Source organism: Leiobunum rupestre, chromosome 5 (assembly GCF_980474605.1).
Source record: "Leiobunum rupestre chromosome 5, qqLeiRupe1.1.hap1, whole genome shotgun sequence".
NCBI lineage: Eukaryota > Metazoa > Arthropoda > Arachnida > Opiliones > Sclerosomatidae > Leiobunum > Leiobunum rupestre.
Window position 1 is genome coordinate 35,830,488 of NC_143388.1, and position 26,210 is coordinate 35,856,697.

A 26,210-nucleotide genomic window follows, 5' to 3' on the forward strand; every position below is an offset into this window, starting at 1 on the left:
TTTATTTTGGACCTGTACATGTTTCAATTTTACTTTTTAAGTGTATTATTCATTACTCTCACTGAACGGTTCGCCTGAAGTTTTATTTTATACTGTGATATTTTATATAGTTAAATTGTAATTCCAAAAGTAAGATTTGGATAGATATTAAAATTAAGCTTCGACAAACATAAATTTCTAGAGTACATTTTTCATCCGAGAGTCTTAATTTTTTTTAGGAATAGTATTAAATGGCTAAGTTTTATTTTGCTTCCGATTACAAAATTAATTTTATTGCTTTTAACATTTGTATAAGGAAGGTTATTTAATTTTTTAATAATTTAGTTATTTATTTTGTTATATAAAAATTAAATAACTATATAAGTTTATAATTTATATGTTAACTGCTAATACTTAAGTACCCAACTTTCTAAAACTTATCGTAAAAATTTAATAACCTTAAATTTCGTGTTATTACAATCAAATTGTACCCTTGTTGCTGGATTTTTTCCATTATCTTGTATTTTAATGTTTTAAATAAAATTTTGATATCAAGTTTGGCTTTTTAAATTATTTGTTCAGAATACGATATCCAATGAACGTCCTAGTTTCATCCCTATTGAGCCATGATTGAACCAAATTAAAGGCCCAAAGACATATCTAGGCTTTATCGAAAGACATCCAGGGGTCGACCGCCGTAATCGCCGTTGGGTGTCCGAAAACTCGTCCCCGGGACGTACTACGTCTCTAGACAAACCGGACATTTGGTCGTCCTTTAACGTTCAACCAACGTCAACCCCGAATTTTGGGATGTCTTACGGACGAAGGCAGGATCCGAGTGTGACGTCTATCGGATGTCCAAAGGACGTTTTTGTGTTTGCTAGGTTACGAGTAACGTTCCTTATGAGTGACGTTCCTTAAGATTGACTTTTCTTTCGAGTGACATTCCTTGCGAATGACGTTCCTTACGAGTGACATTCCGTACGACTGACGTTCCTCACGAGTGACGTTCCTTACGAGTGACGTTCCTTACGCCTGACGTTCCTCCCTAGTGGCATTCCTTGTTAATGACGTTCCTTGCGAATGACGTTCCATACGAGTGACGTTGCTTACGAATAACGTTCCTTACGAGTGACGTTCCATGCGAGGGACATTCCTTGCGAATGACGTTCTTTGCGAATGACGTTCCTAGCTAATGACGTTCCTTACGAGTGACGTTGCTTAAGACTGACGTTCCTCACGATTGTCATTACTTGCCAATGACGTTCTTTACGAGTGACATTCCTTACGAGTGGCATTCCTTGCAAATGACGTTTCTTACGATTGGCTTTAATAACGAGTGACATTCCTTGCGAATGACGATCCTTTCGAGTGACGTTCCTTAGGGATGAAGTTCCTTACGAGTGTAATTCATTGCGAATGACGTTCTTGACGAGTGACATTCCTTACGAGTGACGTTCCTTTCGAACGACGTTCCATTCGAGTGACGTTCCTTACTAGTGACGTTCCTTTCGAGTGTCATTCCTTGCGAATGTCGTTCTTTACGAGTGACATTCTTTACGAGTGACGTTTCTTGCGAATGACGTTCCTTACGAGTTACTTTCTTTACGAGTGACGTTCCTAAAGAATGACGCTCCTTACGAGTGACGTTCCTTGCGAATAACGTTCCTTACGAGTGTCATTACTTGCGAATGAAGTTCCTTACGAGTGACGTTCTTTACGATTGACGTTCCTTGCGAGTGGCATTTGTTGCGAGTGACGTTCTCTACGAGGGACCATCCCAACGAGTTACGTTCCTTACGAGTAACGTTCCTTACGAGTGACGTTCCTTTCGAATGACATTCCTTACGAGTGACATTCCTTACGAGTGGCATTTCTTGCGAATGACGTTCCTTAGGAGTGACTTTCCTTAAGAGTGGCATTCCTTGCGAATGACGTACCTAACGAATTACTTTCCTTACGAGTGACATTGCTTACCACTGACGTTCCTCACGAGTGACGTTCCTTACGAGTGACGTTCCCAACGAGTGACGTTGCTTAAGATTGACGTTCCTCATGAGTGGCATTCCTTACGAGTGACGTTTTGCGAATGACGTTCCTTACGAGTGACGTTCTTTACGAGTGTTATTTCTTGCGAATGACGTTCTTTACGAGTGACATTCCTTACGAGTGAAATTTCTGACCAATGACGATCCTTTCAAATGATGTTCCTAACGAGTGACGTTCCTTTCGAATGAAGTTCCTGACGAATGACATTCCTTTCGAATGAAGTTCCATACGAATAACATTCTTTTCGAATGAAGTTCCTTACGAGTGACATTCTTTTCGAATGAAGTTCCTTACGAGTGACGTTCCTTACGATTGACGTTCCATACGAGTAACGATCCTAACGAGTGACGTTCCTTACGAGTGACGATCCTTGCGAATGACGTACCTATCGAATGACGTTCCTTGCGAATGACGTTACTTACGAGTGACGTTCCTTACGACATACGTTCCCCATGAGTGGCATTCCTTGCGAATGACGTTGCTTACGAATGACTTTCGTTACGAGTGACGTTGATGCGAGGGACATTCCTTGCGAATGACGTTCCTTACGAGTGACGTTCCTTACTAGTGACGTTCCTTTCGAGTGTCATTCCTTGCGAATGACGTTCTTTACGAGTGTCATTCCTGGCGAATGACGTTCTTGACGAGTGTCATTCCTGGCGAATGACGTTCTTGACGAGTGCCATTCTTTACGAGTGACGTTACTTGCGAATGAGGTTCCTAACGAGAGACGTTCATAATGAACAACACTCCTTACGAGTGACATTCCTTGCGAATAACGTTCCTTACGAGTGTCATTACTTGCGAATGACGTTCTTTTAGAGTGACATTACTTGCGAATGACGTTCTCTACGTGTAACATTCCTTACGAGTGACGTTCCTGCGAATGACGTTCCTTACGAGTGACGTTCTTAACGAGGGTCATTCCTTTCGAATGACGTTCTTTACGAGTGACATTCCTTACAAGTGAAATTTCTGACCAATGACGTTCCTAACGAGGGACTTTCCTTTCGAATGACATTACTTTCGAATGAAGTTCCTAATGAGTGACGTTCCTTTCGAACGAAGTTCCTTGCGAACGACGTTCCTTACGAGTGAGGTTGCTTACGAATGACGTTCCTTACGAGTGTCATTCCTTGGGAATGACGTTCTTTACGAGTGACATTCTTTATGAGTGACGTTTCTTGCGAATGACGTTTCTTACGAGTGACGTTCCCCACGAGTGACATTCCTTATGATTGACCTTCCTTGCGAATGAAGTTCCTTGCGAACGACTTTCCTTACGAGTGACGTTAATTTCAAGAGTCATTCCTTGGGAATGACGTTCTTTACGAGTGACGTTCCTTACGAGTGTCAATCCATGCGTTTGACGTTCCTTGCGAATGACGTTTTTTACGAGTGACGTTCCTTGCGACTGACGTTCCTTACGAGTGATGTTCCTTACGAGCGTCATTCCTTGCGAATGACATTCCTTGTGAATGGCATTCCTTGCGAATGACGTTCTTTACGAGTGACATTCCTTACGAGTGACGTGCCTTGCGAAATACGTTCCTTAAGAGTGACATTCCTCGCGAATGACGTTCCTTACGAGCGAAGTTACTTGCGAATGAAGTTCCTTATGAGTGACTTTCCTTACGAGTAACGTTCCTTATGAGTGACGTTCCTTGCGAATGACGTACCTTTTTAGTGACGTTCCTTACGGATGACGATCCTTACGAATGGCCTTCCTTACGAGTAACGTTCCTTATGAGTGACGTTCCTTGCGAATGACGTACCTTTCAAGTGACGTTCCTTACGAGTGACGTTCCCTACGAGTTACGTTCCTTGCAAATGACGTTCCTTAAGAGTGACGTTCATTCTAAATTACGTTCCTTACGAGTTACGTTCCTGGCAAATGACATTCCTTAGAAGTAAGGTTCCTTACGAGTGACGATCCTTGCGAAAGACAAACCTTTCGAGTGAAGTTCCTTACGAGTAACGTTCCTTGCAAATGACATTCCTTACGAGTAACGTTACTTTAGAATGACGTTCCTTACTAATGACGTTCCTTACGAGCGACGTTCCTTACGATTGACATTCCTTACGAGTGACGTACCTTGCAAATGACGTTCATTACGAGTGGCGTTCATTGCAAATGGCTTGCCATACAAGTGACATTCCTTGCAATGACGTTGCTTACGAGTTGCGTTCATTGCAAATGACGTTCCTTACGAGTGAAGTACCTTGCGAATGACGTTCCTTGCGAATGACGTTCCTTACGAGTGACGTTCCTTGCAAGTGACGTTCATTACGAGTGGCGTTCATTGCAAATGACTTGCCATACAAGTGACATTCCTTGCAATTACGCGGCTTACGAGTGGTGTTCAATGCGACGCTCCTTACGAGTAACTTTCCTTACGAGTGACGTTCCCTACGAGTTACGTTCCTTGCAAATGACGTTCCTTAAGAGTGACGTTCATTCCAAATGACGCTCCTTACGAGTTACGTTCCTGGCAAATGACATTCCTTAGAAGTAAGGTTCCTTACGAGTGAAAATCCCTGCGAAAGACATACCTTTCGAGTGACGTTCCTTACGAGTGACGTTCCTTACGAGTGACGTTCCTTGCAAATGACTTTTCTTACGAGTGACGTTACTTTCGAATGACGTTCATTTCAAATTACGTTCCTTACGATTGACTTTCCTTTCGAGTGACGTTCCTTACGAGTAACGTTACTTTAGAATGACGTTCCTTACTAATGACGTTCCTTACGAACGACGTTCCTTACGATTGACATTCCTTACGAGTGACGTACCTTGCAAATGACGTTCTTTACGAGTGGCGTTCATTGCAAATGGCTTGCCATACAAGTGACATTCCTTGCAATGACGTTGCTTACGAGTTGCGTTCATTGCAAATGACGTTCCTTACGAGTGAAGTACCTTGCGGATGACGTTCCTTGCGAATGACGTTCCTTACGAGTGACGTTCCTTGCAAATGACGTTCATTACGAGTGACGTTCATTGCAAATGACTTGCCATACAAGTGACATTCCTTGCAATTACGTTGCTTACGAGTGGTGTTCAATGCGACGCTCCTTACGAGTAACTTTCCTTACGAATGACGTTCCTTACCAGAAACGTTACTTACAAGTGACGTTCCTTACGAATGACGTTCCTAACGAGTGCCGTTTCTAACGAGTGACATTCCTAACGAGTGATATTCCTTCAAGTGACGTTCCCAACGAGTGATTATCCTTACGATTGACATTCCTTATTAGTGATTTTACTCACTTATGACTTTCTTTTCTTGAGACGTTTCGTACTATAGACGTTCTTTACAAATGACATCTCTTACTAGTGATGTTAATCGGTACCTCCCCTTCTCCGGACTTTCAGTGCAATGAGAATTTCTATATTTGGATCATCGATTACTCGTGACCTCTTTTACTAGGAGCCTTTCTTACGTAGGTCCTTTATTTTTGGGACCTTCCTTAACTCCGAATTTTCTTTGCTCGGGACCCTTATTGCTTGAGATTTTTGATATTCAGGACCTTTCTTACTTATGGCCTCTCTTTTCCGGGATCTCTATTGTTTTGGAACATCTTTGGCTCGGAAGATTCCTGGAGAGGGGCTGAGGAAGGTTTCATACCCGGTACCTTCCATCCTTACTCTGGACAACCCTTACTTGGTGACGCAGTATGAGGGACGAGCCTGCCAAATTCAAGTGCTGTTATATTTCATTATCTTATTTTGTTACCTTAATAATAATTTTTTTCAGTTATTATAAAATTTTATTATAAAATTATATAATTTTATATTTTCTCATTGTTAAAAACATTTAATAATTATCATGTTTATGGTGCTATGATATTTGAGTGTAGGTTTGAGTATTTGTATTGTTATTTAGAAAATGGTCGTCTTTCCAATTAGTACATTTTGTCGCGAGATGAAATGTTTTACGTGAACACTGTCTCGTACCAATCAGCAAGTATGAACCTATAGAAATGAACTCAACTGACGGTATTTGTAACGTTCTATGCGACTGATGTTACTCGTTATTTGGAAGACATCTTTTGTTGCTTTTACCGTCTTTTATTTTTTACAAATGCCACAATCAATTCACGATAGTGATAACGCTATCTGGGAGAGATTTTTAGCAATAATAATTTTTAAAAATTCCTTTCTTACAATAAATTTGCATTAAAATGGAAATAAAAATACGTTTTTTTTCTTAAAAACGTTCCTGTTAATTTTGAAGAATATTGAGTCAGCTGTTTATAAGTTGCAGTTCTGCCAAAACATTCGTGACGTCACATCCATTTTCCCTTAAAGGTTGATTAAAAATCAATTAAGTAATTGTTATCGCTGCTGAGGTTCACCATGTTTTAAGTAGGTTAGGGATTCGAACTCACGCCTATAATTTTAAAAATATTCATTTACGAGAGTTCGGAATAGGTTGCAATTGTTCTAGTGTCTTAACAAGTTTATGGCTAACAAAGTCGTTACGATCGTACCTATACTCTCAAAATGTCCAAAGCTACGTCATAATTTTCATCGTACCCGGCCATTTCGCTCAACAAATATTTTGGATCTTCTTCCAAATATTAAATTAAATAGACAAACTTATCTACCTTGGAATGGTTTTGTTGTCGACCGCTGACTGGAATTAACTGATGAATCCTTTCCACTTGGTTACGTCACCGTTGAAGGGTTTTATCGCCAGGGTTGGTAGTCGAGACTGGAGAAGTGATGCGCTGATCGCCGATGTCCGTCTCCGAGGTGTGGCTGCCGCTGGATCCGGTGCCTCTCGCTCCTTCTTTCCGCAACTTCCGGTTGGCTCGGGTTTTCGCCACCGAGATTTCCTCTCGAAGCGCTTGTACGATTGATATCTCCTTCTCGATCTCTTCCCCGGAGGCCTCGATGAATAATTCCAGGATGTTTTCGTCCAGATGCTCCAGGTTGACTCTCTTGATCCTCAGCAACTCTAGCTCCTCTTGTGTGATATTCGCTTTGTCTGACCTCCGTGAAGAGTTTCTTTAATTCCCTTAAAATCCTGCACGTATTCGTACGGGTAGTCTTTCTGACCACTACTAGTCGATTGTATTCGTTCTGATTTTGTTTCGATAACGGCTACGATATAATCTGTATCTCCAAATCTGAAGAAGGCCTTTCATCGATCCTTGTACTGTCACTCCTTTCCGCGGTCTTATCTGCGGGGATCTCGTCTCCCGTCATGATGAAGTCCGATCACTTTTAGTCCGAACTTAAACTCGTGTCCGTAATCCCAAATAATTAAGCGCTTCACTCAAGTTCAATGTCCCTTGTTCCGGGTTTCGCTACACCATGAAGAAAAGGTAGATCTACTGGGTGGGAGAGGGTTGATCTAAAATTGGGAGAGCTGATTCAAAATTCTAACGCCGACTGAAAAACGTTAGAATTATTTTGATTAACTAACGAGACTCCTTTTTTAAACAATAACAACTAAGTTTATTTCTTTACTACGACACAATACTTCCTGTCTTAAATTTCTCTAAACTTGCACTGTACGGCGTGCCACAAACCCTTTTTACTTTGACTGAAAGCGCGGTCTATGCGTCGACCTACGCTCCTCAAATCTTTTCGTACTAACTGCATTATTTTTCTTTTCTTGGGGTCTCTTCCCTGACCACCTGTCTTACAATAATTTTTGAAACTTTCCGTTGTACGTCACGGGTTTTATTTTGGGGATTGGACCCAAACGCTCGCTCTCAGCCTAGCCCTCTGCGATACAATGGAGAGAAGCCGTGAGCTCGCATCTGCAAGGGGGGTCAAACCCCAATATCCTGTTTTACCATCTTCCGCGGTGTTTAAAACAAGGGTAGTAAAGCAATACAATAAACTTTTCCCTACCCTAGATACATTAAGGGGTTTACATAAAAAACCCACAAAGAAATACAAATCCAAATCTTCCAATACATCAGAAATCACGAACCAAATCAATACCATTTCGATAACAGTGAATTATAAGACATTCAAAATAACAATCAACAGTATACATTCAAAACAAACACTTATGAAATTGAAGCCCCTTATGGCCCAAGCTATACAAATCAAGAACTCAAATTATAAATACCCTCAATCAACGTCAATAATTATTTACAATGGGGAAACTAAGGGACGCGTTTCAGAAGTGTGCTAAAACCTACAATGATTTTATTAATGCCAAGTTGCATTATTTTAAAGAATCGAGTTTATTCGACACTGTTAAACATGGCCAAAATCTTTGGAAATTTTAAGCAGCTTGTACGAGGCGGTTGCCAATTCAAAGTATTTTCCCCGATGGATGCTCTTATAGTTATTTTTATTTTAGAAAGCGCACAAGAGCGTAATACGAGTGTTAAGGAAACGGGTTGAAAAGGAGAAATGGTTCTTGCGAATCTTAGACCAAATAGATCTTCGAAACAAAACCAAATAAAAATGGAATTAAAATAGCCAGAATTTCCAGGGTAAGATTCTCGTTTCGCTTTAGTCAGTCGCAGGCCAGATTTCCTGCGCAGTACTGATGACTTCCAAATAGAGCGAAACTGGTCTTCTGTATCTCTGTGAAAAGTTTATATTTTTCAATGAAAACACTTTATTTTTTATTTTCGATAATTCTCTACAACGTTCTCATTGAAGGTTTTCTTCTAGAATTTTATCTCAAAAATATAAATATTTTAAAATTGTGAAAATATTTTAGTGTGTACGGAATTGCTCAGACTAAGCATTTTTCTCAAACACAACAAGAGTTAGAGTTGCTATGAAAAAAAACCAGCTCATTATAGGAGGCAATTGTATTGAGATTTTTGTAGGTAAATGTCAGAAATGGCTTAAATTATTAAAAAATTTTAATAAAAAAAGAGCATTTTTTTAAATCCAAATGCACAAATTTTTTGAGTGAGGTTCTATGATTTCTCCGTTAGCCGCGATACAGGTTTTTGCACGATGGTATATCTCTCGAAACGAGCAAGTAATCATATCCGGAGTGAGTAGTCCGAAGGCTGCAATGATTTGTTGTCTTTAATCTTCGATGTTCGCAACAGGCATCTCGTAAAATTGATCTTTGTTGAAACCCCATAAGTGAAAGTCCATCGGCGAAAAGTATGGAGACCTCGGAGGCCTTTGAACGGGTGCGTTTCGACCAATCTAACGCTTAGGGAACTCGTTGTTCAGATGCTCCACAAAACCCTGAAATTGATGGGGTGGTGCACCGTCATGTTGGAACCATAGTAGTCTGTAAGTGGCCTTATAGTCGAGTGAAAAATACTTCATTATTGAAGAAAACCATTTTCTTTGTACGCGTTTTCGTAAGCTCTTAATTTTTCTCATTGTTGGTCAACCGTCTATATTTAAAAAATTCTTTTTTCAAAACCATGGTTTTGAAAAGTTGATCCATTTTCCGAAACAAATAAAACTTATAATATGAAAATTCTGCGATACATAGTGGCGACTAAAACATGACTGATTGGAGCCAGCCAAGACACCATTTGCATACTTAGATTAACGTAAAATTTAATTAGCAAACTTTTTATTTTTAGAGAGCTCAAACATTGCAACAGATGGCTCTAGAATCTTAATTCATCGTGGGTGATATTTGGATTACAAAACATAATTTGACTTGCCCAACTAGTTTTTATAATAATAGGTGTTGTACTCGAAACTATTCATCGAAATTAAATTTTTGCGGCATAATAACGGTCGCAACTTTTGTTACGTTAAAAAGACTCAATAGACGGGCGTAAAATTTTGAATTAAAATAAATATTTCAGAATTGAAACGAGTGTTTGCGATAATTAATATGGCGTTTCAATTGAATAATTTGCCTTCAATTTGACAAAGTTCACTTTATTTTTACTTTTGAAAGCCTTTCAATTTGCATAAATTATTGGCATGAAAGATATTTCGATTTACAATTTTTTTTAATCCTCAAGTTAGCTATAGTCAGTCATTAAAATATTTAAATCATCATTGGCGAAAAATAGTGCCATACTGGTTTGTAAAACGTAAAATGGATACACCACGTACACATACAATGAAATTGACCTGGTAAAGGTCTACCAAACCGCCGCGCTTGCGCATTACATGGACTTGTTACGCCGCGACAACTGTTTTTGAGAGCCCGGAAAAGCCATATGGCTAACTGCATCCGTGGTTCATTATCCTTCCGGGTCACGTCAGTTTGAAAAAGCAACACCCAAGTTGAAGCTGCTCTTTGTAGGGAAATAAAACGACCTATTTATTTTCTTGTTAAAGGTAAATATTTTTTATTTATTTAATGATTAATTTACAGAGATTTCTTTTGAAATTTCTTTAAAGAAAATGTAAAACACAACTTTTTTCGGTTACATTATATTCGAATATATTTTATAACGATATAGTAATTTCGTTTTTTACATTAATATTCCAAAACAAAATTGTCATAAATTCTAAAATGATAAGTTAAAATGTGCTCTGGGTTTCGGGCGCCTTTGTTTTGAATTTTGTTTTTCATTTTTATCAAAAGTGTTAAGCCAAATCGCATTTTAATTCTGTAAATTGATTTAAAAAAGGTAGAATTCCTTTGTTCATTTAATGTTTTAAGTCTAGTTATTAATAATATATAATAATACGATGTTTTTGCCGATGAATTTGAACCATGCGGTTTTCTCTCTTCTCTGAGAAAGCTGTGCAGAGTAACAATATAAAGTACTCCATTTTTCAATTGTTAAGTTTTATCCCACTATTTATATTAAGACAATAATTATTTTTATAATATGATTATATTAATTAATTTCATCCAGCCGTTTTTTTTTAAGTTTATGGGCTTAATTTTTATAAAGATTCGTAAATTTTACCCAAAACACTACTATGATTTGAGAAAAATTCCCTTAAATTAAAGCCAAGAAGTTGTAAATTAAATTCAAGTTTTATACGTTCAATGTCATATAAATATTGATTCATGCAAGAGATAATCAGCACGCCCAATCAACCTTCTTAAGCCTTTTTAATATTTATATTACAATTAATATAAAAATACGGGGCAGTCTTTCGCTTTTCTCTCCAAATTACGGAGGGAGCTGGACGCTGTCAACTTAATCGACAACTATAACCGTATTGATAATTTCATTTCTTTCGAATGTTTGCTAGGTAGAAATGATGTCTTCGATCACACTCATTTTAGTCATAGCACTGGTGTCACTGTGGTTTTAGTAAGTTTTTCATTTTCATTTTTTTCCTTAAGCTTAGAAATTAAGTGGCCATTGTTGAGCTTCGCTTGCAATTAGGGAAGGGAACGTTCATTGTTCTGCATTTCATTCGTCTCATTTTCGATGAGCAAAGATAAGTGTTTTCAGTCGCAAAAGTTTCCGGAATATTTTCCGTCATTTTCCGAAATAAAAATAAAAAAGTTTTCAATCCATGACTAGTCTAATATAATTGTTTGCAAAATTGAAATAAAACTTTATTTTCGCCTCATTTTTTCGAATCTAAAAGTGAAAATAAACCTCTAGACTAGTCTAAACCCGTTTTATATCGATAAAAAGTTAAAGACATTAAAAACCCTTAAAAAGTAATTAATGTTTCAATTTTTTATTTTTCCGATTAGTGAAAAAAATTTAGAAATTTTTCCGCATTTTATTTTTCCGGAAAATTTACAACACTAGAAAAGGGAATGTACCTCATTCGAAGCTTTATTACGTGTAACCAAATTATGCTTTAGTTATTTCCCAGCTGTTCTCTAAATTGAGGCTTGAGAACCGGATAATCATTCAGAATTCTAAGCAGATGTGGAACCCTGGGAAAGACAAAGAATCCAGAGTATTGCATAAATAGCCTCAAGAGTAAATGTGGTCAAAATGGGTAGACATTCGTGTAAATTGTTTTATATTTTTGGATTATATTATAACGGGAAACATTAGTATGCGTAGGGTGCTGTTGGCTCTCGTGGCATGAAGGGCTTGCCACCACCATCCTACGCATTGTAACCCGGTCTCCTGTTTAAAGGCATTTTAAGTCGCTTGAAGACTTGGGCCTAAGGTGGTACCTTGGGTATTAGCCCAGCTGATTAGTAATATAATTATGGCGTTTTCATCGCCTGCAAATATCGTTTACCTCTTCTTTGGGTGGTCGGGACAATTCAGAAAGTAGCTTCAAGGTTCGGCAAAAGATAATTTCTAAGAAAGTGGTTAAGTGCGCGTCTTTTGGTAAAGATTTACAAAGCGAAAATTGTTTTGCCCATAAAATCCGTTTTTTAAGCTCGGCTCCGTTTGTCAAATTTTAAGACTGCTCAATCTATTGGTTAGTAAAGCGCTAATCTCAAAGATTCATCCTCCTAACCGAGAGCAACACTTCTCTGCTTTTCTCATTTAGACAATCTAACATTTCGAATGTGAATTTTCTCTTTTAAAAATAGCTGAATATTGAAACAGCTTTACCTTTCTCCCTTTATTCTGATTCCAATGTTTTATCCTGCTCAAAAATGAACGTCGTACACCACTTTTCTGTAATATCCTATCAAATAATTTAGTAGATATTCAAGAGAAAGGTTCAACAGAATTCAAAAGATAGACAACGAATTCACGAAAAATTTTATCTTTTATCTTCGACCTCTTTTTCACTATTTAATTTAAATAAAAACTAACTCTTTCTTGCTACTTTTAATTGGTTGATCAATGTAAAGAAATTTCAAAATAAAAACAGCAACGCCTAACAGAAAGACGTAGTAAAATATATTATAATACTCTCCAAGCTTTTATAGATTAAATAAAAAAATGCTTTTATCAAAGCAGTTGGAAGGTTGATTTAAGGGGTAGTTGGGATCTATGAAGGCAAAAATATTGGAAATGTTTTAGAATTTTTTGTTATTATTTTAAAAAGCAAAATATATTTCTTAAATAATTTCTATCAATTTTTCCTCACCTGTTATAAATTTTAAAACCCTTTCCTTCAATTTGAGCCTTGAAATTGTAAAAGTAAACTGAGGAAAATTTTAAATTGTAAAGGAGTACGCGTGTTTAGATCAGAAATATGTATATTCTAATAGAAATATTTATAATTAATTTTAAAATCGACCGCCATGGATATGAAATAGGGCTGCGGGATAAAAAATTCGAAAGAAAAAGACATACTACGAATTGAGTTATTTGCTTGATAATTAAGGCACCATATTTTTAAAACGCTAATTTCTGGCATTGATTTTCAATGCTATAGATGCATTGCTTCCATATGCGGGGAATTTTTCCTTATTCCGGAATTTTTCAACCTTTAAAAACGCTAAAAGGGAATAATGCAATTCGAGGTGTTTTATTTTTTTTAAGTGATTCTGCTTGAATATTTTGCAATTGGTAGGTCCAAATGTTATATTATTAGTCTTTGGATTTGAAGGTCTGTGTAACGGCCGCTGTGGCATGTTTGTACACTCCAGTTCGAATTCACTAGGGCTGTGCGAGTAGTGGTTTTAGGCAATTGAGTCGGGTATCGAGTAATAAAATATTTTCATCGAGTATTCGAGTCGAGTAATAATAATCAGTTAGGCTAATTACCCAAGGCACCACCTTAGGCCTAAGACATCAAGCGACTTTTGAAGTTATTAATTCTGGTGGCTGCATTACAATGCGTAGGAGGGTGGTGGCAATCACTTTAGGACACCCGAGCCAACAGTTCCCTACACTAACTATTACCCTTAAACTCAACAAGTTTTATTGGAAGGGGAAACCGAAGAACTCGGTGGAAAACTCCTTTAACCAGTGGGCAGAGAACTCGCAAACTCAACGCAGAAGGAGTTGTTCCGAAGTTTCACCCAGTGCCACAAGCTAGGATCGAACCCGGCTTCTCTTGCTACGAGGCGAAAGTGCTAACCACCCGCCACCCCACTGAATTAAGGGGAAATTTTCACTTATTCGAGAGTAATTAGAAAATTAAATTTAAAATTAGTATAAACAAATAAACTAGCTTTCAATGCTGACAAGTATCCCTTTAAGGGGGAAGTTAGCAATAACTCTAGAAATAATACGTTCTTACGACACGCCCTATTTCTACAATAATTAAGATATTAAACCTCGGTTTTTTCCGTAATTTTTTTAGAAACCTTAACTAGTCAATGTTTGAAGATTTATATTCGAATTTTCTATTTAATATTTTATTTTAAATATTTTACAAATTATAGGTTTGGAAACTGGCGCCCTTGAAAAAATCTTAATTAGTGACCCGATTTTTAAAATTAAAACAGCTCTCCATAGGTTTGACATAAATCTAGTTTTCAATTCAAAATGGCACCGCTAGCCCAAGGAACTCATATCATATTCAATTAAAACCGTATTTTTGAGTAGTTCGCCTAACTGACGCGCGAAGTCGCTACGGTCTTGGTGAGCGACTTTCTTAAAAATATATCAAAATTCAAATGTATGGCGCTAAAGTATCTTTTATTCCGCGAGCTAATATATCAGCCCGCATAAGTTTTTTAAATGCGCGCGCGCTGCTCTCAACTTTAACATTCCAATGAGTTAAACTAAATAACGTGAAATTGAAATAAAAATATTTTTCTAACAACAACAACAACAACAACAACAACAAGAAACGTGTTTCAGCGCCATCACTTATTTTCCCCCAGAAACGCAAAACCACTTACTTCCGATTAAATATAAATGAACCACAGTTTCCAGAACTTTAGTAATATTATAGTGACTAGTGGGATTTAAAAAGACTAGTAAACTAGGCTACTAGCCTAATTATAGTAATAAATAGTAAAATAACAAAACCATATATATTTTTTAAATGCTGAATGTAGTAGGAAGTTAAGACTCCTGATTTCTAACTCCGGCCGACTTCCGAATTCGTGAAGTGACACTCCAAACCAAAGTTAAAACCTAATAATATCATAAGCCTATCATAAGGTCCCCATAAGGAAAGGTCTACCATAGGGGCCCGTGTTCACGGAATTGTCCCGGAGATAAGAAAATTAACGTACGACGATAGGGCAGTAGCACAATCTTCGTTTTCAAAATTTCTACATCTAAAATATTATCTTACTTGCTAGAGCAGTTACGCTCGGGTTGATAAATGACACACAAAACGCGTCTAAATCTCGAATTCGAAAAAAAAATGCCTTTAGAAGCACAACTCTTATTTCTAAAAGCCAGTTTTCGTTTCGGTTGAATCATTTTGCTAAGGGCTCGCGGCGGAGATTTTTCCCGCAAGGTTCTAATTTTAAAAACGTTCGCGCACGCCTTATGCGCATTCATAATGCAACGAGCGAAATTAATTTGGGGAAATGCCTAGTTGATAATAAAACCACTAGGAGGTGCAGATTTTGAATACCGTCAAATATTTGGCCTGGACCTTTGCTGGACCTTATGATTGGCCAACTACTAGCCAGTCCGGCCCTGAAAATCAGTATTTAAATTTGGCATGCAAACTGAAAAACGGAAGATCCTCACAAGTCAAGTACCCGATGGTAATAAAAGAGAATGACATTAGAGTTACATTAAAATGACCACATTTCTTTCTAGAAAGGCCTGATGAAATGTTTGCAGTTACACTGCAGTAGCCGGTTTGAATAGTTAAAGGGACTTTCAAGAAAGACCTAGTCGAATTGAAATAAGTCATTCAGTCGTAACTTTGGGTTCACAATGTACGGCAACGGAATTACGTATTTTAAATTGACTAGAGGGTCTCTTGAAAGTCTCTTTAATAAAAGAAAATTCATTACTTATCTTTTCTAAACTAAAGGACAAGACACATGGCTCTCCTGGCACTTGCAGGCTCTTTCTATAGGTAGAGAATATCATCTGTTGATTGTGAAAATTGAGGCTATAGCTGCACCAAAATTTTCTGTTAACTTAAAGAACTTTCTTGATTAAATTGATTGCAAATCTCTTTTATTGATGACTTTTTTACTAGTTTAGTTTATATAACGAGTTTCAGCAATTTAAATGCTGTAAATTTACACGTAATCCTTTACAATTTAAATTTTTTTCAGTTTACTGTTACAGTTTCAAAGCTCAAATTTAAGAAAAGGGTTTTAAAATATATAAAAGGTGAGAAAAATTTGATGGAAATTATTTAAGAAATATATTTTGCTTTTTAAAATAATTCCAAAAACGAGCTCTTTAATTCTAAAACATTTCCAATATATGTGCCTTAAAACAACCTTCCAAGCTTCTTTTATTTAATAGCTGTCCCTTTGCTCTGCCCCCCCAGGGCATATTTTGCCTAAAGTTTATAATTGAAAATAAAAGCCATAAGCTAGAAAATAAATAGGTTTTATTTTTAAATGTATTTTGAACAGACATTTTAATATTATTGAATGTAATTTAATATGTTGAATATTATTTTAAATATTTTCCTTAACATTGGGAAATAATGATGATAATTGGTTATGTCAAATTGAGTTTTAATTTCCCATTAAGACTTAGATAACAAGATAATAGGTGTATAACTGGTTCTAGTAGGCAACTGAAATATGCTAATTACCTCTCCGAGGGGACTTTGTACCCTAGGAGGGGTTATACAACCACCGTGTCTGTCTGTCTGTCTGTGGGTCTGTCTGTCAGACCGGCGAACGCGTTCACATTTTCGGGGCAAAGGGTAATCACTGCGTACGCAGTGGAACAACCGTTTTAGCAGTTTAAAGGTTGGCAAAACCACCGTGTGACGGTAACCGTTAACGGATTGATATGCGGTTGGGTTTGGTTGGTCTTTTTCGTCAACGCTCACCGTCGCGACAGTTTCATTTCAGTTTGATTGGATATTTCGTTATTGTAATTTTTATGTGTAGGTTGTGAATGTTGAATTCGTGTTGTGAAAGTTGTGGGTGTGGAATTAGTTGTGAATGTTGAGTTCGTGTTATGAATGTTGAATTCGTGTTGTGGATATTGAGTCTTTTGAGTTTGTATGGGCATTTCCTCTCCAACTTCTTCTTAATGACTTTGGGACGGACCGAGTGCTGAGTGTAGTGCTACCTCTCAACGTCCAATGGCAGGGTTTCCACCAGTTGTACACGGTATTCGTCTTAGTATCAATTTGCGATTTGCGATTTTTTGGCGCCGGTCGGGAATCGAACCCGGGTCTGCCTCGTGCAAGAGATGTACTTTAACCACTCAGCCACCAACGCTTGTTAAATTACGGTGTTTTTCTAAAAAAACAGGTTTGGCGAATGTCCTTTACAAAGTTATAACGTTAGGTACTATAATTTATTCTACATCATTTTAAATATTTATAATTTAAATTAATCTTATATTTAATTAAATATTTATAAATTATATTAATCTTATATTTAATTAAATATTTATAAATTATACTAATCTTATATTTAATTAAATATTTTAGTATTTTAAGGTAAAATTTGATCGCGATCAGGAATTGAACTCGGGTCGCATTGTTACAATGCGGATAGCTCACCGCCGAGCCATTGACTTCCTTAGGGAAATATTCAAGTAAAGGAACAATTATGATTATGAACTAAACGGATTAATACAATATTTGTATATATTGTTTATTGAATGATAATTATTCAAAACTCCCGCGGAAACTATATCAAAATAATAATATAGCGCCACCGTATGGAGAACTATCAATCAAACCGGGTAAAAAATATAATATCTTCAATTTTTCGAACTTTAGTCAAATCTTGACGGGTCTAAAAAACGCCAAATAAACCTATATAAAGCCGTTGCCGTCAATAAAGAAGATTAAAGCTGGTTTCACACTCGACGGAAAATTAGCAGCGTAAAGTTGAACGTTAGCGGTATATCGAATGGGAATCAATTTTCAGCTCGGCGTTTATTATCGTCTTTCCGGCATATTTTCCGTCGTTTGTGAAACTAGCTTTAGTCTTTCTTAGTTCTTGGCTGTCAGACGAACTACTACAGGACGGGGTCCTGGTGTCGGTCAAAAGTTATGAAATAACTCTGCGGTTTTAATTAGTATGTTCGATCTTCGGTCAAGAAAAGAGTTAAATTGTGTTTCGCGTTTGGAACGTGAGTGAATGGACTTAAGTGTATGAACAGTGCGTGTTTAAGACTGAAAGTGTTAAAGTAATTGTGAACTAACTCAAGTCAGCTGTCAAGAAAAACTGTAAGATAAAATTGATTGTTTTTATTTTTACCTCTCCGAGGGGACAAAGTCCCCTAGGAGGGGTTATACAATCACCGTGTCTGTCTGTCCTGCGAGCGCGTTTGCATTATTCGTGCAAAGGTTAATCATTGCGTACGCAATTTCTCGAAATTTCTGCGTTTTCAGTTTCTCGAAGGGTTGGCGAAACCACCGTGTGACGGTGAGCGTTAACGGATACATTTGCGGTTTGGTTGGTGTTTTTTCGCTTACCGTCGTGACGGTTTGGTGTATTACGTTTTTGTAATGTTTATGCGTAGGTTGTGAATGTAGAGTTCGTGTTCAGACGGTTGTGAGTGTTGAGTTTGTCGTGTTTGTGTTTTGATGGTTGTGCATGTTGAATTCGTGTTATGATGGTTATGGATGTTGAGTCTGTTGTGTTTGTATGGGCGTTTTCTCTCCAACTTCTTCTAGCTGACTTTGGGACGGACCGAGTGCTGAGTGTAATGCTACCTCTCAACGTCCAATGGCAGGGTTTCCACCAATTGTTCACGGTATTCGTCTTAGTATAAATTTGCGAATTATTGACGGCGGCCGGGAATCGAACCCGGGTCTGCCTCGAGCTAGAGATTTACTCTAACCAATCAGCAACCAACGCTTGTTAAGTTACGGTGTTTTTCTAAAAAACAGCTTTGGCGAATGTCATTTACAAAGTTATAACGTTAGGTACTATAATTTATTCTACATCATTTTAAATATTTATAAATTATATTAATCTTATATTAAATGAAATATTTATAAATTATATTAAGCTTATATTTAATTAAATATTTATAAATTGTATTAATCTTATATTTAATTAAATATTTACAAATTATATTAATATTATATTTAATTAAATATCGGAGTATTTTAATTTATTTGACCGTGTTCAGGAATTGAACTCGGGTCGCATAGTTACAATGCAGATATTTTACCGCCGAGCCATTGACTTTCTTTAGGAAACTTAAAAGTAAAGAAACCATTTTGATAAGGCGGGTTTTTTACCTTTTAATAACGCTTAGAAAAAGGATGATTATTCAAAACTTCCGCGGAAACTATATCAAAGTAATAATATAGCGCCACCGTGTGGAGAATTATCAATCAAACCGGGTAAAAAATATAACCTCTTCAATTTGTCGAACTTTAGTGAAATCTCGGCGGGTTAAAAAACATGAAATAAACGTATATAAGGCCGTTGCGGCCAATTTACACGATTTAGTCTTACTTAGTTCTTGGCTGTCTGACGAACTACTACAGGACGGGGTCCAGGTGTCGGTCAAAAGTTATGAGGTAACTTTGCGGTTTTAATTAGTATGTTCGGTCTTCGGTCGAGAAAAGAGTTAAATTGTGTTTCGCGTTTGGAACGTGAGTGAATGGACTTCAGTGTATGAACAGTGCATGTTTAAGACTGAAACTGTTAAAGTAATTGTGAACTAACTCAAGTCAGCTGTAAGATAAAATTGATTGTTATTATTTTTTGTATTGGAATAACCTACCCCTGTAGCAAATCAGAGTCGGGCCGACGTAGGCTTTTGTACTTAATTGGAAAAGTCGGCCGACCGTCGGCGAGATAGACTTTTGAAGGTCCAAATGTCCTAGGGGTCGGCCGACCCTAAGGGTTTCATCCCATACGACTGTAAACAAACTGAAACTGGCTTCAAAATCGACTTAGAAACAACGTTGGCCCGACTTCACACGCCCGAATTGCCGACCCTCTAACCAGAAAGCCGACTGTAAATATCCCCTGTAGCAAATTAGAGTCGGGCCGACTTCGGCAAAAGGTAGACCTAAGAACCGACCCCGAAACGACGTTATCCCGACTTAGAATGTACTGTATAATTACGTCGAAACGACTTACTTTTTGATATTTTATGTCACTGAAAATAACCAAATAAAACCGTAAATACAGCTATATAGATAGTCCCATGAACGGGAGTGAAACAATGAGTTTATTTCCGTCAATCGGATAGCTCTTGAATCTGGAGTACAGAGTTCTATAGTTTCTTGGGGTTTAGTAACAATAACGAATGAAAATTCATTAATAATATCTTAGCCCATAATATTTAGGTAAACGAATGTAACCTACTTGAGCTGAGAGATTTTTAATACGGAAACATTCTCAGATTGAATATATAATCTTTTTCAAAAAAACCTAATACAGAAAGGAAGTTATTTTAAAAATATTTCAATTTGTTTTATTAATTCGCCAAAGTTTCACAGTTTTGAGCGATTAATTGGCAAATAAATGTTGGATATAAGTCGGCCGTTGCTCGGGCTATAAATGTGTCATGTCTTTTGCAAGTCATGATAGCTATTACAATTCAAGGTCGGCGTTTGGACTCTAAATAGTTCCAATGATAAGACTCTTAGATTCGGCTAGTGGTTCAAAATGCTAGGTCGCTATACCAACTTTAAAAGCGACCTAAAACGTACTCACGGGGAATTCTCAAAAACGTTTAGGACTATTAGAGTCCGTATTTGGACCAGGACCGAAAGGCGACTTTTCGACCAAAGCCCGACCTTAAATCGACTCTTTGTCTTTTAAATTTAAGGTCTATTTTAAGTCGGATAATGGTCGGCATACCGACCATAAATAGTACCAAAAAAGGATTTACGGTTTTAGTGTCGAAAAACGTTCGGACGTTATTAGGTCTGTATTTGGTCGTCGACTATAAAGCGACTTTTCGACCGTACCCCGACCCTAAAACGGCTTCATTTGCTACAGGGGTAATTATACCCTTGAAATTATCAACTCAACCTGTGAGGCTAATTAAGTAGATTGGAAGATATTAGTAGCGAACAGCTCTCAGCTGTTAATTAAGACAAGAGTTTATAGTAAGGTAGTTTGAATTTAGTTAAAATTACTCGGTATAATTTATGATATTTACTTAAGTGTGTGTTTTGGTTTATTTTTCAATCACGATGAACTAAGACAAATCTAGTCTTAGACACTTGAGTACCAGTTCTGTACAATTACGTAGGAGGGATATATATTTTTGGGTTATTGATGAAAGTTAAATCTAGAACGTTCCATAGACTGTTCTGAATAAAAATAAACATTTATAATTTTGCATAATTCTGGTTGCCATTTTATTTTCTAATCACTCGCCCAAAACATTACAGTTCTGGCAATCCCGAATCAAATAAATTTTCCCCTAAACGGCGACGGGAAATTATTCTCGTAAATTTATCGCGCGGCCTTAGGGAATATTATTTTAACAAAATTTCGACAACTATCGTTTAATTAAAATCGGCCCGATTCCGTTAAAATTATAAACTAAAAAGCGAATGGTCGTTATAATACCCTCTGTAGATATTTTTTCATTAAAATTTGCTTTGTATTATATTCAACTGACAAACTGGTACTGTAAAAAGGGTTTAATTCAATTGTGCATTGTTATAGTACGTCTAACTCACTGTTGTAACTACTTTACTTATGATATTCTGAATAAATTAAAATTGGTCATTTCGTCTCAATTACTTTAATTATAATTAAAATTTTATACCGGGCGGGATAGAACTGGTATAACATTTTTAACAAATAACTCTAAATTGCGGAGATATATCTTTAAGGGTTATCTCGATAAATTAATACCACTAGGGACAATTCTTCCGAGGAGAGGTATATTTTGGCTTGCCAACTTGTTTTGATAATACTTTCAATCAAAAACGTGATGAGATTGTGTTTATGGGTAGCATAGCATGATTTGTGAAGAGCTTTTATTCGTTTACTTTTATCTCAATCATGTATCAAGAGTTTTCCAAATCTGCTGAGCTTTCTAATAAAAAACCAACCAAGTGTTATTTATATTTACTGCGGCAACGTGTAATTTATAGCCACAAGGCAATATAAATAGAATGGGGTACAGTACACAGACATTATAAATGAAAATACCCACAACGACAATTAATATGAATATATGTCATATTAAAAAACTAAAAAAAAATCTAACGCGCTTAGTGTAAGTAAGCACATTTATCAACAGTACTTGAATGGCGGGTCTCCAGTCCTGTTCTGGCTGTACTACCTTACAACGGTATGGCTCGTACACTACTGATCCCCAAATAACAATAATGTTAATCTACTCACTCTTTAAGCTTTTGAATAATTAAGACGTCTTTACATAGAAGATTAAGTTTGAATGCCCAAAACGTTTATTGTTATGAAAAATTATTCAAATATTTACCATACTTCGTTACTGTAATTAAAATTCCCGAAATTATTTACACAATGCTAGATGGATACACCTAAATCAATATTTAATTATTCATTTTTTTACTCGGTAAAAAATCAGCTGAGTAAGAAAACTTATGGAAGAGATAAAACAAAATTAACTTTAAACTAAATTTCACTTTCCACAAAAAAGTTTCTGGTATTACTAAATACGTTATTTTTAACCTTGAACATATGATCGGGTTCTACGGGCTAATTTTCCCTACGAAGCATGGCTTTAAGCCTGATTTTCACTTGGCGGTTTTTGGGCGAAAAAGCCCGGCTTCGACGGAAAATGGGCGAAAATTTCCGTCGACGCCGGGCGGAAATTCCGTCGGTTTTCGGTTCTGTGTGGCGATTTTCATTTATATTTTTTTCGCTCAGTTGGGCGATTTCGCTCTTTTTCAACCAATCAAAAACCATTTTCGAAAGGTGACTGTGACGTCAGGGGGGATGGTTAATTTCCTGCTTCTTGCATCCGGAACTCGGCCACGTGCTTTTCTGTGAATTTTGGAACGTGTTTTTTTTCTTGATACCCTTGTTGCCTTCTTTTCCAGTATGTTTCTTTCACACAAACTGATCTTTCACAACTCATATTGCTTTGAACACGCTAGATCATGTAAAATAACATTAAATTTAAAATGCTTACATGAGGTTTAATCAATAGTTCACTATTATGATCAGATAAATCATCCATTTTTAGGCCTAGGCTTAAATCTTCACTATCAGACGAAAACCGACGAACTCGCTGGCAGAAACAAAATCGCTTTACTTCCACCCAAAAAAAACGCCAAGTGAAAATGCTAAAACGCCGACAGTGAGCGAAACGTCGAAAACCATATCGCCGACGTCGAACTTTCTGTCGGTGATTTTCCTCCAAGTGAAAACCAGGCTTAACGGTTAAAAGTTAATTATTATTAAACTGCAATTAAATTATTTACGATAATGATAATTTTTACTTAAAAAATACTTAACTACGTATAAATAATGTGATTTAAATAAAGGTCCATAAGAAATGGTTTATTATTTCTTGAGTAAAGTGCGAAAAACAATGTTACCTCGAAGACGTACAAAATGTGATTTTTACATTTTCCCGGGAAACTGGCTACCAGCTGATGAGTTGGCCTTCCATGTCAAAAATGGTACATTTACTCATTACTGTACGAAGCTTCTTATCTACAGTCGACTAACTTTCGTTAAATGACGGGATTCTAATACGTTTCTCGCTGAAATGGACAGTAGCAACAAATCCGGATGGATATCTCTGTACTGTACACAGTGGCGTTACTAGGAACCCCCCCCCCCCCCCGCGAAAAACAACTCGGTGCCCTTTTAAATAGCACCGATTTTAATCATAAACGTTTGAGGGCCCCTAGTTCTCGGGGCCCCCCGCGCCGTGGAGTCTGCGGGGGCGCTATTTACGCTACTGACTGTACACCAACGCTGATTTAAATTTAATTTATGAGTTTTATCTTAATTCGTTCTTTCTACAATTACAGTAAAAGATGGAGGAAAATGTCAGTTTTGAAAGATCTGGGAATACCAGGCCCGAGCCCAAATTTTATCACTGGAAATTTCCTCGAATTGAAAAGAAAGGTTATTACTTTTTTTAACCTAATTGGAATTAATAAAGGCCACCACATTTTTGGTTACATATTATAAATAAACCGAAATCTCTCTTCCAATATTGACTAGTATTTTTCAAATATAGAAATATCACGAAATAAATTATACATAAAAATATATTTATTTGAATATAAATCATTTGAACTGTAAGTCTACCACTAAAACATGTTTTTAAAACAGGTTTTCTAACCAATGAATTTGAAATAAAAATATTCTATTTAGCGACGAAACGAGGGTTTTTAAAGTAGTTTAAATTTCTTTTAACCTTAATCTCCAATGATTAAGAAGTAAACAGAGGTGATTTTTCTAGGAACTAAAAGAGGTAAAGAAGTATTTTAGATATAGCAGATGTTTTTTCAAAAGTGACGCTATTAAACGTCTTGCTGAAAGGGTCCCGTCACCGCCTTCTTTTTTGGACATGTAAAAGCGCTTCTTAGACGGGCTTCAGTCAATTTTTTCAGAAATTGGCAGAGTTCGCTGACATATTTTCGTGGATGGAGAATTGTCCATAAATGATTATTTGGCGCTTTTGTGAGATTATATCACCATAAAGAGTTTTCCTACAACTTAAATTTTTTTAATTTAAATTCCTTAAAGGTTCTGTTGTATTTAAACCAGTATAATTAATAATTAAATTCGTTTAAAGCAATATCAGCTTTTTCAATATCAATAAGATATAAATGCAGGGCCTTCTGGAGTGTTTCATACTCGTACGGGAACCAATAAAAAATTTCCAATTCAGCTTTTCTGGCGCCGCGTATAGTTCATTTGCAGATACAATTGAAAATAAAAAGTACGAAAAGCAGAGTTTTGTGTACGTTTTCACACGCCTTGTCACGAAAGCAAGTTTTGGTAGCTACTTATATTATCGAAAATGTTAAAATAATTTGATTAAAGGGTTTCGTAATAACTCTTTAAAACAAACGTTCTTATCGCAATTTTATTTATTTTAACGCGTGTAATCTCCACTTTAACTGTTTGATATAGCTTGACCTCTACTTTTTAGGTATTAGGTAACCACGTGAAATAGTTAGGTTAAGTTTGAATATTTCAGTATTCATCGGAGCTTTAAAAGCTATCGTCAAATGTTTTCACAGCTTTAAAGAACTTTGAACAAGTATTAAACTGTATTTTCAGGGCGTGATAAAGGCATATTCTGATTGGAGGAAACAATATGGAAAATGCTTTGGGTAACTTAAAACATTGAATTCATACTTTAATTATTTAACAACACGGCAACGTGTAAAAAGAAATAGAGATAATTACGTTTTTAACTATGAAACGAAATCAGGTAAAGTGCCTAAATTTAGAGGTGTTTAAGGTAACTAATAACGAACTATAGAATAAAACCAATAGAATTTTACTTTTATTACAACCGATGTTTGTAATTTTAATTTTTTTTAAAATAGCCGAATAATTTTTAAAATGAAATTTTAATATACTTTTAATACAATTTAATATCAGCTTTTTAAAATAGGTATTACCTGGGAGGAATGCCAATTGTGATGATTTCAGACACTGAGATATTAAAGCAAGTAGAAATTAGAGACTTCCACTCATTCAATAACCGTCAAGTAAGCTGCTTAAGAAAATTATTTTTTATCCAATAATGCGTGAAACCAAATTCTTTATCTAATTAAGAATCTGAAATCAAACGTTGATGAATATTCCAAAAACCTTATGGAATCACAAGACGACAGATGGAAAGAGCAAAGAGCCATCCTAACACCGACATTCACCAGTCAAAAAATTAAACAGGTCTGAACACTCCAGTTCAATTAATAATTCAATTTGCAAAGATAATGTTAATTCGTTTTTTACACTGAGACCGAATCTGGTAAAAACTTCAATTGTAAATTGCAGCTCAAAAAGACCGTTTGTATTTAATGATAATTATTTAAAACACGGTTTTGAACCTAACGTTTCACATATTTTATTAATTTATTTTAAATGTAGTCAATATCATAGTGTATTTGCTGTGAAATTCTATATTTAATTGAAACAATTTTCAGACATTTTGATGTTCATTTATTTTCCAGATGTTTCCTCACTTTCAATCCGCTCTGGACATTTTTCTCGACAAAGTAAACGAAGAAAGTATTCAAGGAAACGAATTTGATTTGTACGAAATGTTTAAAAGACTGACACTAGACGTCATCTCGAGAACCGCTTTTGGAACTCAGACCAACGTGCAGATCAACCCTGAGGATCCTTTTCTGGAAGGCTGTAAAGACTTCATGAAGGAAAATCCAATCTCAGGGCTCGCCTTTCTTACAA

General features: G+C 36.4%; 1 protein-coding gene across 1 annotated transcript in view; it reads left to right on the top strand.

Moving 5' to 3' along the window:
- LOC149944367 (cytochrome P450 3A11-like) overlaps nucleotides 1-26,210 on the top strand; it is a 59,307-nt gene that overhangs the window by 11,945 nt on the left and 21,152 nt on the right. The window contains exons 2-4 of the mRNA XM_090176326.1: nucleotides 25,411-25,507; nucleotides 25,575-25,691; nucleotides 25,973-26,210. Coding sequence (XP_090032452.1) covers nucleotides 25,411-25,507; nucleotides 25,575-25,691; nucleotides 25,973-26,210 — 452 coding nt within the window. The remainder of the gene's footprint in view (nucleotides 1-25,410; nucleotides 25,508-25,574; nucleotides 25,692-25,972) is intronic.